This window comes from Mastigoproctus giganteus, chromosome 9 (assembly GCF_048544385.1).
Source record: "Mastigoproctus giganteus isolate SK-2022 chromosome 9, ASM4854438v1, whole genome shotgun sequence".
NCBI lineage: Eukaryota > Metazoa > Arthropoda > Arachnida > Uropygi > Thelyphonidae > Mastigoproctus > Mastigoproctus giganteus.
In genome coordinates this window covers 216,521,639-216,537,146 of record NC_143583.1, presented here as the reverse complement: position 1 = coordinate 216,537,146, position 15,508 = coordinate 216,521,639, and the positions used below count along the sequence as shown (strand labels likewise).

Sequence of the window (15,508 nt, the reverse complement as noted above, 5' to 3'; positions counted from 1 at the left end):
AAGTAATGGAGGAATCAATTAACCGCCAACTCTTAGAAACTACCTAGAAACTTTCCATCTGATCAACGATCGCCAGTATGGATTCCGTCAGTGTCGATCCACTGGTGATATTCTGGCTTATGTTACCCATTTATGGCCGACCGGACTAGCCAGGTAGGTAAAGTGCAACCTGGCAACCCAAAGGTCGCGGGTTTGATTCCCGTCTCGGGCTTGGATCACAGTAAAATGCAAAAACTTTGGGAGGTGCATTATGGCCATAGAAGCTGATGCGCCAACAACTAACAAGGGAAAAAAAAAATACCCATTTATGGACTAATTCAATGGAAAGGTTTGGTGAAACACAAGTAGTTGCTCTAGACATCTCAAAGACTTTTGATCATGTTTGGCATAAAGCACTTCTAAACAAGCTTCCATCTTATAGTTTGCCAACTGTTTTTTTGCCATTGGTTATCCAGTTTTCTCTCTGATCGCTCACTGAGGGTGATGGTAGATGGCTCCCTGTCTTCTAACTTCTCCACTAATGCCAGTGTCCCACAAGGTTTAGTTCTTTCCCCCACTCTTTTCGTCTTGTATATTAATGACCTTCTTCCATTGACTGGAAATCCTATCCATAGTTTTGCGGATGATAACACATTGCATTCCACTTTCCATTTTGAGAAACCTTGCCCTGCTCAATCAGCTTCAACTTCTCGAAAATCTGCTACCAATTCCTTAAATGCCGATCTTCAGGTAATTCTCCAGTAAAGACAACTAGTTGATTTCAATCCTTCTAAAACTCAGCCTTGTCTTATATCTCACAAAAAGGATTATTCTGCCCCTATGCTTATCTTTGGTGACACTCCGATTTCTAGGCAAAATGGTATATCTCTTTTCGGGATTACCGTGACTTCTAATCTCTCTTGGCACAAGCACATTACAAATATTGCTTCCTCTGCATCTAAAAAACTTGGTTTTCTCTTTTGCTCTTGGCGTTACTTTTCTTCCAAACAGCTGCTCACTCTGTACAAATCAAAAATTTGCCCTACATTGGAATATTGTTCCCACATTCTGGGGTTGTGCTCCCAAAATCTCCCTCAGACTTCTTGATTCCGTTCAGAAGAGGGCAGTTTGGTTAATTAATGATTCATCTCTAACAGAGTCTCTCCACTCGCTGTCTCATAGATGTACTGTTTCTGCTGCATGCCTCTTTTACAGATATTTTCAAGGGCACTGTTCTTCTGAATTGGCTTCTATAATTCCCACTCTCTCTTTCAAAATAGTCCGAACACCAGCCAACATCCATTTACTGTCCAACTTCAAACTCACAAAACCAACTTTTCATCTTCCTCATTTATTCATTCAACTGCCATTTTCTGGAACAACCTTCCTTTATACCTATTTCCTGAAAATTACAGTCTAAAGAAGTTCAAGTCCAATGTCAACAAATATCTTCTTTCGTCTTCTCAACCTCCAACCCAAGTACGGTACTAAGTGCTAGGTTCTAATACCTCTCATGTTTGGGGTCTACATAAAAAAAAAAAAATTATTATCATTTATTAGCACCTATGCCACTGAAAAAATGATTTCAAATTACAGTTAAGCTGTGGCAGACCAGCTCTGAGTCCAACTAAATCAGCATTTCTAAGTACAATGAGAAGTACAAACAGGCACAATGTATTGTGCCTATTTAAGGTATTATATGTTAATCAACGATTTTGTCTATTAAATACAAATAGGTATGATGAGAATATAACAGGCATTAGTTTGAATTACAAGACAGATGGAGATAAATAAAATGAATAGACATGGACTGGGGGGGGGATTTCTGGAGCCTAGTTGGTTTTTCTTATTTTGTTTACATACATGATATCCTATCATCTTCATATTGAAATGCTACATCTATTTTCAAATTTATTTCAACAATTGCACATTTTTCATTTGCTTATTCCTCTGCAAATATCTGATTAAATACTGTTGGACATGAATGACTGTTGTAAAAACTGGAACAGTGCAGCATTAAGGGAAAGTTACTGCTATGAATAAAGGGATAGTTGAATGGGAGAACACAGAGTGATTATCAACGGACATTACTCTTCTTGAACTAATGTTATTAGTGAATATGCCCCTTAATGTATCAGGCCTTTGCAGATGATACAAATCATTACTGTCATTAAAGCATCCTTGGCAGGATGCTTAATGACAGTAATTAGGATATGCTACTGCAACAAAATCTTGACAAATGCAGGCACCACATATGGGTAGTAGTAATCCCAGAAAAACCACCTGTGTGGTACTACCCTCAAAGATAGTACAGAACAAAAAATCCCTGGGGTAACTGTGCAGTAAGGAATGAAGTTTTCTGAAAATTGCAGAGGAGATGCTAAGACAGGCCAGCCCATGTGGTTTTGTCAATATATATATATATATATATATGGAATATGAAAACAAGGATGTGGAAAAACAGGAAAAATAATATCTTATCTTTTTTATATCTTATATATATATATATATATACAAGAATTTTGCTAGCAGGAATAAGGAGGTAATTATTCTGCTGTATAAGGCAATGGTTAAGGCCACATTTTAAGTACTGAACACAGATCTGCAAGCCTCATTTTAGGAAGCATGCTAAAATTCTTTGTTGTAAAATTTGCTATGAAATATACACAGTCATCAAACAGCCTTTAATCTGTGTATATGGTTTTTTTTTTTTTTTTGTTTTTGACTGATGTCCTTTACATCATCTTGATAATACCAATACTAATGAAAACACAGTATACTCTTAATTATCTAGAGTGACTGGGAAATAAATTTCTCCAGATAATTGAAATCCTTGATAATCTGCTAAAAAATAAAATAAAATAAAAAACATAATTTAAAAAAACTTGCAAATGTGACAAAAATGTAAATTTATTATATTGAATTTTATGTAAAATCTTCCAATACTGTAGTGGGAAGAGTCAATATAAAATTTAATGTGTGTACATTATTTATTTTTGAAAATGGTAAGAAAGAAATTTCTGTTTCCCTTGGTTGACCTTCCTACAAATGGTAAATTATTATATAAATTATCTCAAATTACTGCATAATGTTTAAAGTTATCTTGTTAGGGAAAGAAGTGGCTCCTTGTTCCACACAGTCAAGTAGAGACTCCACATGAAATAAATCACTACTAAATAGGACTGCAAAGACCCTGATTAATCAGGAATCTACTGTCTGTAAAGTGTATAAAAAGAGCCTTTGTTTTAATATAAAGCAAGAGAGTCAATTACTCTGAGATGCATTCCACTTTAAATATATGCCATGGTACTGCAAATTTAATTACATATCAGATATGCAGTGCAAATAAAGTCAACAGCACAGCTGTCTTAAAACAGAAGTGATTAATCCGGAACAATCAAGCTGCCTGAGTGAAATCTTAATCATAATGAAATATAAGTCATTAAAATCTTTGAAAATAGTTACCTGAAATATGCATGCAGTTGTTTTTCTCACATCTTGCAGATCTACTCCATCAGCAATTTCAGTTAGGGTTAATCCTTTCATTGTATCTACTTCAAACACACCCTGCATAAATAAAAGAAAACACTAATACTCTTAATTGCTTATATTTCAAAATCATGTGTTCCAAACACTCTCTGATGTAAGAATGAATTACTTCGTTGTTGCATTTTGAATTGCAGTAGTTAAATATTGAAGAATACAGAGAGCAGAATTAGCACATTTCTGCTCTCCATATCGTTATCCCAGTGCATTATAGCTTTCGTTACTAATGCACCACTAAAACTCAAATATACCCAAATCCTGTGTATCCAGACTTAGCGCTAGTGATGCACATACAGAATTTCACAGTGGCACCATAAGCACACTATAACCACAGCTGCTGATACCCCCAGAAAAAAATTCAAACACACAAACAATCACAGCGGCATCTACAAAGGCTGCATCCAGCATGAATACCAAATATTTGGAGAACTATTATGATCTTCCTCAGGCTTAATCTTGGAAAAATATGAAATCAATGCAGTAAATGAAAGAAAGAAAGAAAGATCAAGGCCAAAAGACAAAAATAAACCTGTACTGATACAAGTTAATGCATATTCTGGTTGGCAATTTCTGGATTCCTTAGCATATAGACTACTACAGATTACCATAATAGACTGCTGTGCTTTTGGGCAATAAGCAATCACCTAAAAGTGCACTGGTTTGTATTGTTTACCACATATCAGATCTGTATGAATGTGTGTAAACATGATAGAGAACACAGGCTGACCAAATTCTGCAGAATCAAAAAAAAAAAAATAATGTAATGCTAAAACTACTAACAGGTTCACCTTGGGGTAGTGAATAATGAAAAAGACCTAGGGGGGTGAATGTACAATTTTGTATCCTAAGTCATGAAGCTCAAAGAGCTTCATGACTTAGGATACAAAAGGATACCTTAGACAAGCTGCTAGGACAGCCATGGGAATTCTGTTAATGATATGTAGCAATTTTTCCAGTAATGATAAGGAGGTCATTATCCTAATATATAAGGTAATTTGTTAGGCAACATCATTGGAAGGATCTAGACCTGCTGGGTGCAGAGAAGTGCAACAAGATTATTTAAGAACAAAAGGGGTACTCCAACTAAAGAAAAATTTGCATCTGTAAGTTACAGCATTTGGAAATTACAGCATCATTCCAGATACTGTAACTTACAGCATCTGGAAATTAGGAAATTAGCCAGAAAGCAAATTGCTTTCAGCCAGAGTAACTCACTTCAAGAACACCAAACTTCCATTTGATGTTCTGGAGGTGAGCAATTTGAATAAATTTAAAGGAACTGACAAATTATTTTAAGGGATAAAAAATGAAGTGGGTAGTGCATGTTTTTTTTTTTTTTTTTTGCTCATGCACTACAATCTTGCTTCATTTTGCCATTACTAATACTAAAACTTGACATGAAATTACCTTATTTTCACTGGAAATTAGAAAGTGCTCTTCAAAGTTTACATAATTTTTCCATGTTTTAAATTTTCTCTATCCTGTCATTACTTTCTTTGCATATGTGCCAATATCCACTACTTCTATTTCACTATTAACATCCATATCCAGTTTGGAATTCCCAAAAAGTATATTAATTTGAGCTTTGGTAAACCCATTTATCTAACTAAGGAGCCATAGCTAATAACAAAGAAAATAGTGATGGTACATTTGAAAGGGACCAATTATGAACCTGAAAGCAAATGCTATTTATAGATGAATCCACATAAAATAGATGGCAGCACAGGGTATATTTAAGGTATATTTAAGAGTATATTTAACTATACCCTTGACATGGTTAATGATATATAAATATATGTAAATCTTCCCTTGACACAAACTTGAAAATGTTAATTTATACTGCATATATACTCTGGGAAAATGTATGTACTCTAGAAAGGGTAAGGGTACAAAAAAATGCATGCACTATGCTGCTGATATGCTTAGACTTTCATATTCCCACAGTTTTCTCTTGTTAATTAATTTGTGGGGTGTGTGCCTAAGATCAGCCATGCATTGGGTTGGTTCTCTTTCTATTGTTTCCCCATTTTGCACACACTCTAGAATTCATGTTATTGGTTTTTCTTTTCCTCCCTTCTTATTTAGGTTTAGTTTATTTAACTCTCACTTTATTTTCCATTTGACTGTGTCATTCTATTTACTTTCTAATTTTATAAATATATATACATACACACATTGTCAAAGCTCTTTATAGTGACCCCCCACGGGCATTAGAAAAATGGTCATCATTATATTAATAATTCACAAAATCAGCAAAAGAACATTTAACATACTAATACAACATAATATAATCTAATTCAGAATACAGTAGTATATATGTATTATAGAGTAGTGTATATAGTATACACTACTGTATAATACTGTATAATGTACACAGTAGTATATATGTATCTATGTATATGTGTACATACTTGTATATCAGGGCCTACCCAAGAAAGGGGAACCGGTTTCCAACTAAAATAATCTGACAAAATGTGCTGTTTCAGTGGGAGAGCATTTTTTAGAAGAGAATTATGAAGGTGTATGATAGTGTTTAATTCACTTTCATAGTTAGGCTGTGCTTGATAAAACAAAGTACAAGTTCTAATCCACAATGAGCATCCTCCAACAAAAGTTCTCAACCACAGTGGATTCCTCTTCGTCATTACTGCAAATTTCAGGTTCCAAATGCATGTGCAATGAGCTCCTCTTCATTCGCATATCCTGAAACATGCATGTCTGCATCCACTTCGGTGTAGTCTTCAGAACACACTTCCCTCTAACTTTAAGTGATGATGCACATCCTCAAAAATTGTTTTCACTATTATCAGAATGTTTTTCATGATTAGCAGATGAAGAAGCATGTGAAGCTTCATTTGTTGCATCACTCAAGGCAACAAACCAGCATGTTTGAGTAGTCGGCCAATCACTTTTTCATAAATCTCATCTCATGCATAAATAAATACATTGTCTTCAGCACATCTGTCTTTGTCATAATCACATAAATACATTGTCTGCAGCACACCGATTTCAGCTTGTGATTTGCTTTCAGACACAGCACAATTTTGTTTAATAGCATTCTTCGATAGTTTATCTTTGAGGCAAGGACAAGGAGCAAAGATTATTTGACCAAGTAGCTGAAGAACTGATGTCATATTAGGCGGAGAGTACTCGACCGTGATTGCATGTTGTCCATTCACTTAGCAATGAGGGGTGTGGTTCTACAAATGGCAAAATTTTTCTCTTGTCTCTGCTCATCTTGAGATCTATATCTCTGATCCATTCTTTGTAGATTTTTCATGATATCCAAGAGCTACTTGGTTGTCCAAAATGTAGTCAGCATCTTCAAACCTTAAAAGCATTGAGACTTCTGGACTTTCCCAGTGATTAGAGATGAAGCTTTTCTGTGCCAGACATGTTTGCCAATAGGAGAATGGTAATCCACTGTTTTGCCTTCCCCCCTCCTTGTTTACACAAAAACACTCACTTTTAAATGCAAAGGTTTACCTGGTAACAACTTAAAAAAAAAAAGAAACCACAAGTGCAGTTTTGTCAGGACTGAAGATGTTGTTCTAGTCATAATATCAACAAACATGTTTTAAATGATTCTTCCTTTCAAAATTGCCACCATCCACTTGAATGTGGATGGTGGCAATTTTACCACACAGTTTTTTGAAGACAGCCCATCATGGACTGTCTTAAAAAAAAAAAGTGTGCAGATTCAAAATTTCTCAAACCATCCATAAGAAGACTTGAAATCTTTAATATTCATCCAATGCACTAACAATTCAGTCTTAATTTGATTTCCAGGTACAGGAATATTTTTTGATGCATCATCTTTAGCCATTCCAAGTGTTTTTTTCTTTCTTTCTCTCTCACTCACTCACTCCTTTTCAAGGCAGATACTTCGCTTTTGTGCTCTGAGCTTACCTGGTGCAGTAGGTTTCTCTAAGCTTTGAATCTTTTTTTGATCTTTTAGAATGGTAAACAGTGTACCTTTTGGAGTGACAAACTGTTTAGCAATGTAGAGAACCCTTACCCTTTCATAGAATGCATGCCATTATCTACAGCCTGTAAAATCTTAATTTTTCTGAAAAGTGACATAAAGCAGTTGATAAATATACCTATGGATAGTCTACACATACTATAATGAAATGTACTTCTGGTAAAAGTCAAATTTCATTATACAATGAGTGTAAGATTTGCCAAACAGCATAGGAAATCACCAATGAGTAATTTCTCTTAGCATGCAAGCTTGTCATTAGTTTCAATAGATTAGTGTTCTTTCATTTTCAAATGCAAATACTGCAATAAAACTGATCATAATGTGAGTAATTAAGCATATTGAGATGAGCAGTAGCTGAAGAAAACTAACATTAGAAATTCAAATCAAAAAGCTCAAAAAAGATAAGCGGGCCTTAGAAGATTACTGAATTTTCAGTCCTAATCTTAATGAAATCCATTCCTACAGATGGAAATGAACTTTGAAGAAATCAGAATTGAGACTACATAGATCTGAAATAAATTAAGTGATCTTAATTTGGCTTTTCAGAGTTTATTTCAGAATTTATGCTATTTGATCCCCTACCTAATAAAAATATAATACAATTATTATATAAAAATAAAATAAAAATATCAAAAAAATATATATTAGCATTTTTTTATAATAATTAATATATTATTACCACACACACACATTGCAGTTAAGTTTCAGAACACTTGCTGCTCCATCTTTTGATTGATTCTATATTTTGATAAAGGAAGTAAAAGATGCATGAGTTTTCTTCCAACAAGATTTAAATATAGTGGACCTTACCTTCTCTGTTATGATGGTGTTAACACAATTTCTTCCAGTTAAGGGCAATGTACAATCTTCTACAATTTTGGGTTCTCCTGATTTTGAGGTGTGTTCCATAGTGATTATAACTTTGGTACCTGCAGCAGCACTACCCACGAGATCCATAGCACCACCCATGCCTTTTACAAGTTTTCCCTGATGAGACAGGAAACACTAAATTAGCTACTTAAATAGATTTACTTATAAATCTAAAATATATTCAGAGATTGACGTCATAAGTACATTTATATAAAGGCATATGACTTGCATTTTGGTTCTTTAATCCACAATGATGACATACAAATATACTTACAGCAATTAAAAACAGATCATTCAAATGATACAAAGAAAGAGAAGAAATGGTTTTGAATAAACAGGTATCCTGCAACTGCACACTAAAGATGCATATATGAGATGTGCACACAGCATGTAAAGCAAAGCATATGATATGTACTTAATGAACTGCAAAGGCAGGTGTGAGATGTAGATAGTGGAACTGACAACATCAAGCACAGCTTGATTTCTAACCATAGCAAGAACTGCAGATGAATTTTTTTTACACAAAAATTATAAGAATTACTGTCTGAGGTCAAGCAAAAGATTACACATTACAAAAGATTAGAAGAAATATTACAAGAATAGCCATCATTTTACTGTAGACCAGCTGTGAACTGAAAACCCTTGATCATGTAATTAATGATGCAACAACTATGAAGGTACATTACCTGGTATAGGGAAATTAAAATTAAATTCAGTAGTTGGTAATCTGGGAGATTCCTCTGTATGTTGACTTGTAGAGTATAGTACCATTAGTTTTATCATGTATGTCTGTGCATAAGATGATTTGCGTATTGTTATGTAAAGATCCAAAATAACTAAAAAGTAAAAAACCTGGCCTCTATTCAAAATCATCAACCTTGACTTAGGAGGCCTTTAACCCGGCAGTTGTGGTACCATTAATTGTCACCATTAATTATTATTAGTATACTACTAATAATAATAGGAATTCACAGTGTACTGATGTGGGATTTACTCAAAGATGTAACTACCATTAGGAGTAAACGGAAGAGTTTTTGGTTTCGTAAAGGAGAATACAGTGTCTCCGACAGTTTTTAAATTTTATACAGTGGGACCAACTGATGATTTTACCAAAAGCAAATTCGCTAGACTTTTCATAACAGCTAGGCTTTTCATATCAACTAAGAAATACTGTTAAAGGTTTAGGCCTAAATAGAGGTCAAATGAACTAATGAGACTCTTAAATAGAGTCTAAATAGAGCAGAGAAGAAAATGCATGGAATGAATATAAATTATCAGGACACACAGACACCAATGGTATACATAAGATAGCCTTGTGTAATCAAGTCACAAAGGAGGTTAGGCAAGCAAAGGATGCAAAGAAAAACAGTAAAGACTTCTTTACTTATATAAACTCTAGAAGGAAGGGGATGAATCAGATTGGTCCACCTGATATCGATGGTTCGATTGTTGATGATTCTGCTCAGTTAGCTGACAAACAGAATGAGTATTTTGTATCTACATTCACACATGAGGAATTCCGTACGGAAGTGGAGGTCAGAAGCTTATCAAACTTGAACATGGAGGTAATGATTTTGTAATAACTGAGAGCAAAGTAGAGGAGAAATTGTTGAAGTTAAACATAAGAAGGACACCTGGGGTAAATGGGATCTCTCCAGTTATATTAAAGGAGGCAGCAAAAGGAAGTAAGCAGGCCCTTGGCCACGATTATGAGGCCTTCCTAGGACTCAGGGAGGTCCCCTTGGACTGGAGATGTGCAAATGTATCCCCAATTCACAAAGGAGGACAAAAGGTGACATGAGTAATCACAGACCTGGTTAAAGAAGCACTGCAGGATCATCTAGACAAGACTGCATTTATAGTTCAGATACAGCATGGATTTGTTAATCTTGTCTGATCAATTGATTGGTTACTATGATTGGTCACAAAGGAACTGGATGCAAAAAATAATTCTGAAATCACATATTTAGATTTTAGGAAAGCTTTTGATACTGTTGCACATAGAAGACTACTGTATTGGCATTAAGTTGAAGCAGTATGGCATTAAGAGCAATTTGCTGCTATGGATAAAGGGATGGTTGAGTGGAAGAAGACAGAGAGTGGTAATCAATAGACACTGCTCTTAGCATTAGCATTAGTAGAGGCATATGATGCAAGAAAGCAAGCTTATGCAGCATCAGCCAAAAAAAAAAAAAAAAAACTTCCACTTCACCCCTCCGTTCATTCGAAATACCTGTCCAGCTGAGCCTTAAATTTATTTAGGCTATCAACTTCCACAACAAGGGATGGAAGTCTGTTCCACCAACCAACTACCCGCTGGCTAAAGGCAAATTTCTGCACATCTATCCTACATCTGTCTTTCCTCAATTTGAATTTATGCCCTCTCAGGTGATTATTCTGAGCAAGAGGAAGAATTCAATCAGCATTGAGCATGCTGAAACCATTCAACACTTTATACACCTATATCAGATTACCTCGCCAGTGCCTAGTCTCCAGACACTGTAATTTGCAAAACTTAAGCCTTTCTTCATAAGAGCAACCCTTTGCTCCATTCACTAATCTTGTTGCCCTTCTCTCTCATTCCAGCAGCTCTACATCCTTCTTGAAATGAGGCCTCCAGACCTGTATACACCTTGAGTGGCCTGACCATTGCCTTATACAAGGGAATAATCACCTCTTTATCCCTGATAGAAAAATTCCTGTATATCATTGACAAGACACCATGGGCTACTCTTGCAGAATGGGCTACTCTTGCAGCCCATTCTGCACTGCTCAGAGAACTTCATATCTGCCTGCACAATTACCTTCCCAGTCCTTTTCATTCTCTACCACTGTCATTGTAGAACCACAGAGCTGATACGTTGCTCTGGGGTTGCTGTTTCCCATATGTAGTACTTTACATTTGTCAATGTTAAAATTCATTTGCCACCTCTGAGCCCATCTGTTAAACCTTTCCAGATCCTGTTGCAGCAGCAGCATACTGTCAGTAGTGTCCTTAACAACCCCGCCAACCTTTGTATTGTCTGCAAACTTGGACATTAAGCTTGATATACCATCATCAATATTATTTATAAATACAGAAAACAATAATGGACCCAACACTGAATGCTGAGGGTCTCCACTAATAACATTAGCCCAAGATGAGCAGTGTCCATTGATTACCACTCTCTGTCTTCTCCCCCTCAACCACCCTTTTATCCATAGCAGCAATTTGCCTCCGATGCCACACTGCTCCAATTTGTGCAGCAGTCTTCCATGTGCAACAGTATCAAAAGCCTTTCTGAGATCCAAGTATATAATATCAAAGTTATTCCCTGCATCCAGTTCTTTTGTGACTACATCATAGTATCCAATCAAGTTGGTCAGGCAAGACTTCCCCTTAACAATACTATGCTGTGTCCGAGCTATAACTGAAGTCTTGTCTAGATGATCCTACAGTGCTTCTTTAACTAGTGCCTCCATTAATTTTCCTGGAACAGAAGTTAAACTCACAGGTCTATAATTACTTGTGCCAGCCTTTGATCCTCCTTTGTGAATTGGGGTCACATTTGCACATCTCCAGTCTATGGGTACCTCCCCTGAGTCCAAGGAAGCTCTCATAATTATGGCTAAGGGTTTGCTTACTTCCTTTGCTGCCTCCTTTAATATAACTGGATAGATCCCATCCACCCCAGGTGCCTTTCTTGTGTTTATCTTCAACAATTTCTCCTCCACTTTACTCTCAGTTATTACAAGATTATCTAGCTTACTGCCAGAGTTGAATACACCTCTGGCATTCCCCTCGCTGAATAACTCCTCATGTGTGAATGTCAATGCAAAATATTCATTTAGTTTGTTAGCTGCCTGAGCAGGATCATTGTTAGCTACCTGAGCAGGTTGGAGCAGTATGGCATTAAAGGCAAGTTGCTGCTATGGATAAAGGGATGGTTGAGTGGAAGAAGACAGAGAGTGGTAATCAATAGACACTGCTCTTCATGGACTAATGTTATTAGTGGTGTCCCCCAGTGTCCATATTGGGCCGATCATGGTTTTCTGTATTTATCAATGATACTGATGAAGGTATATCAGGTTTAATCCCCAAAGTTTACAGACGATTCGAAGGTTTGTAGGGTTGTTAATTACAGTAAAGACAATATGCAACAAGATCTGGAAAAGTTTAGCACATGGTCTGAGAGGTGGCAGCTGAAGTTTAACATTGACAAATGCAAAGTGCAGTATACGGCTAGCAGTAACCTCAGAGTAACATACTAACTGTGCGGTACTACACTGAGTGTAGAGGAGAATGAAAAAGACTTGGGGATAATTGTGCAGTCAGATCAGTTTTCTGAGCAGTGCAGAGATTTTGCAAGAGTAGCTCATGGTGTCTTATCAATAATATACAGGAATTTTTCTAGCAGGTAAAAGGATGAGATTGTCACCATGTATAAGGCAATGGTTAGGCCACACCTTGAGTACTGTAGGTCTGGAAGCCACATTTTAGGAAGGACGTAGAGCTGCTGGAATGAGTACAGAGAAAAGCAATGAGATTATTTAATGGAACAACGAAGAAAGGCTTAAATTTTGAAAATTACTGTACCTGGAGACAAAGCACCTGTGAGATGACCTGATTGAGCCTTAAATGAGTTGAGCACGTTGAATTCTGATGGGATTCTTCCACTTGCTCAGATTTCACACCTGAGGAGGCATAACTTTAAATAGTGGAAAGACAGTTGTGGAATAAATGTGTGGAAATTGATCTTTAGCCAGCAGCTGGTTGATTGCTGGAACGTTTAGAGTGAATGGATTGGTGAAATGGGAAGGTTTTTTTTTTTGGCTTATGCTATATAAGCTTGCTTTCTTGCATCATATGCTTCTATTAATGCTAATAATAATAATAACTCTGGATCACCGAAGAATTCAGCAAGGACATCAGGATGGAATTTTATCTAGAAAAATTCAAGACCCACAAATTAGTTGGCCGAAATTACCAGCTGCTGACTGGTAAAGAGATCGAAGCTATGACAGGAGAGACCTACAAATACCTAGGGATAATGCAGGCTGAGCAGTTAGAGCACAAGGAAATCAAGAAGTGCCTGACCGAAAAATATCATCAGAGACTCAGAAGCCTACTGAAAGCAAAATTGAATGGAGGGAACACAGTTAAAGCCATAGACATCTATGCAGCTCCAGTACTAACATACACATTCAGGGTTATAGATTGGACTAACACCAAGCTAGAAGATATCATGCGAAAGACAAGGACAATGATGACCAATACCACCCGAAGTCAGCAGTGAAGAGAATAACAGTACCTCGGAAAGAGGGAGGAAGAGACCTGATAGAACAACAGAAAACAGCAATAGTTAACCTGAAGGATTACTTCGAGAACAACACAGCACCACTACACCAGACCATAAGGAAGATAGATAAGTGGTATACCCCACTCAACCTAAGCGAGGAAACCCCTCCTGCCCAGACAGTACAAGAAACAAAGTTAGAAAGATGGGCAAAGAAGACACTCCATGGCAGACAATACAATGACCTCCATCAAGATCACATTGACACCATTGCTTCCAGTGCATGGCTCACAAGCAGGATGCTCTTTCCCAAGACTGAAGGATTCATGCTGGCCATCCAAGACCAGGCAATCAACACCAGAAACTATAGAAAATGCATTGCAAAGGAGCCCGGAATGTCAGATGACACGTGTTGACAATGCCACCTGGCCTCAGAAACGATCCAACACATCACTGCGGGGTGCAAGGTGATCACCCAGACTGAGTACACTCATAGACACGACCAGGTAGCCAGGATCAGAAGCTAGCGAGGAAATACCAGTTGACCAAAGAAAGTGTACCATACTACAAGTACGAACCCCAGGCAGTACTGAAGACCCGAACCCACAAGCTGTACTGGGATTGAGCCATAATAAAGAATAAGACCATCCCACGCAACAGACTGGACATAACACTTGTGGACAAGATTGAAAAGGCTGCCTACCTGATTGACATTGCGGTGCCGAACACTAGCAATGTCCAGAAAACCCATGAGGAAAAATTAGGAAGTACACGAACCTGAGACATGAAATCAAGGAGATGTGGCATATGCAAGAAGTATCAACCACCCCAATCATCGTGTCAACCACCGGTATGGTACCAAAGACTCTACATAGCAGCCTAGCAGCAATAGGTCTCCCAGAGAACACCTACAAGGAACTCCAGAAAGTCGCAATCCTGAGCACCTGTAGGATAGTCAGAGATTTCCTCGACCGACAGTAACACCAGACATCACAACCACCCTGTGTACTTGGAAGCAGTACCCGTCACAGAGTGGAACCCCCCAATCAGGGAGAAATAATATAAGAGCAACAACAATAATAATAATAATACAATACAATACAATTTGTTTACAATAAATGAACTTGTTAAGAAAAGTAAATTTCTTGACAACAAGTTGTAATTCTTCATTTACAACAGTTTTTGCATACAAATTTGTTATCTAACAAAAAAGATAATGAAATCACAACACAGTATTCTGCACTGCAAACAGAGATAGCAATTTATCTGCATAGCAATTCTAATCTACTGTATCATTGAGTAACAAAAATTTTCTTATTAACAATTTTAATTTGGAGCTAGAATAACTTCTCCTGTGCCTGAAATCTACACTAGTCAACAAGTTGTTTGTTTTATTCATTGTATGCCTATCTCCAAATCTATTTAGTACCTTAGGGTGAGGCAAAACAATTGCTTTTAGGTTCCTTGAATTATGTGAGACATTTGTTTGCAGATTCGACTCTTCAAAAATAGTGTTAAGATTTTTCAAGATTAAATTTGACTTCAGTTTTTGAACTGGATAAAGTTTTTTATATTTCAACAAAAATTGCCTTCTCTAATTCAGGTTATTCCAAAAGTTTGTCATTCCAAAATAATAATAATAATAATAAGAGAGAGGGGCACGATGGCCCAGTGGTTACAACACTGGTTTGAGCCCAGGTTTGAGTACTGCCTTGGTGGAAGCGAACGCGGCTACATCATGCTGGGAGACTGGTATAATAATGATAATAGTAATAAATTAGAATAATAATAATAAATAAATTAATAGTAAAAAAAATTAATAAAATAAATAAACATCGTGAAAGTTGCTCCA

At 36.6% G+C, this 15,508-nt stretch overlaps 1 protein-coding gene across 1 annotated transcript in view; it reads right to left on the bottom strand.

Moving 5' to 3' along the window:
* Window positions 1-15,508, bottom strand: part of LOC150081122 (succinyl-CoA:3-ketoacid coenzyme A transferase 1, mitochondrial-like) — a 233,504-nt gene that overhangs the window by 12,245 nt on the left and 205,751 nt on the right. The window contains exons 14-15 of the mRNA XM_090380930.1: window positions 8,321-8,497; window positions 3,445-3,546 (exon numbers count right to left, since the gene is read on the bottom strand). Of these exons, the coding sequence (XP_090237056.1) occupies window positions 3,445-3,546; window positions 8,321-8,497 (279 nt within the window). The remainder of the gene's footprint in view (window positions 1-3,444; window positions 3,547-8,320; window positions 8,498-15,508) is intronic.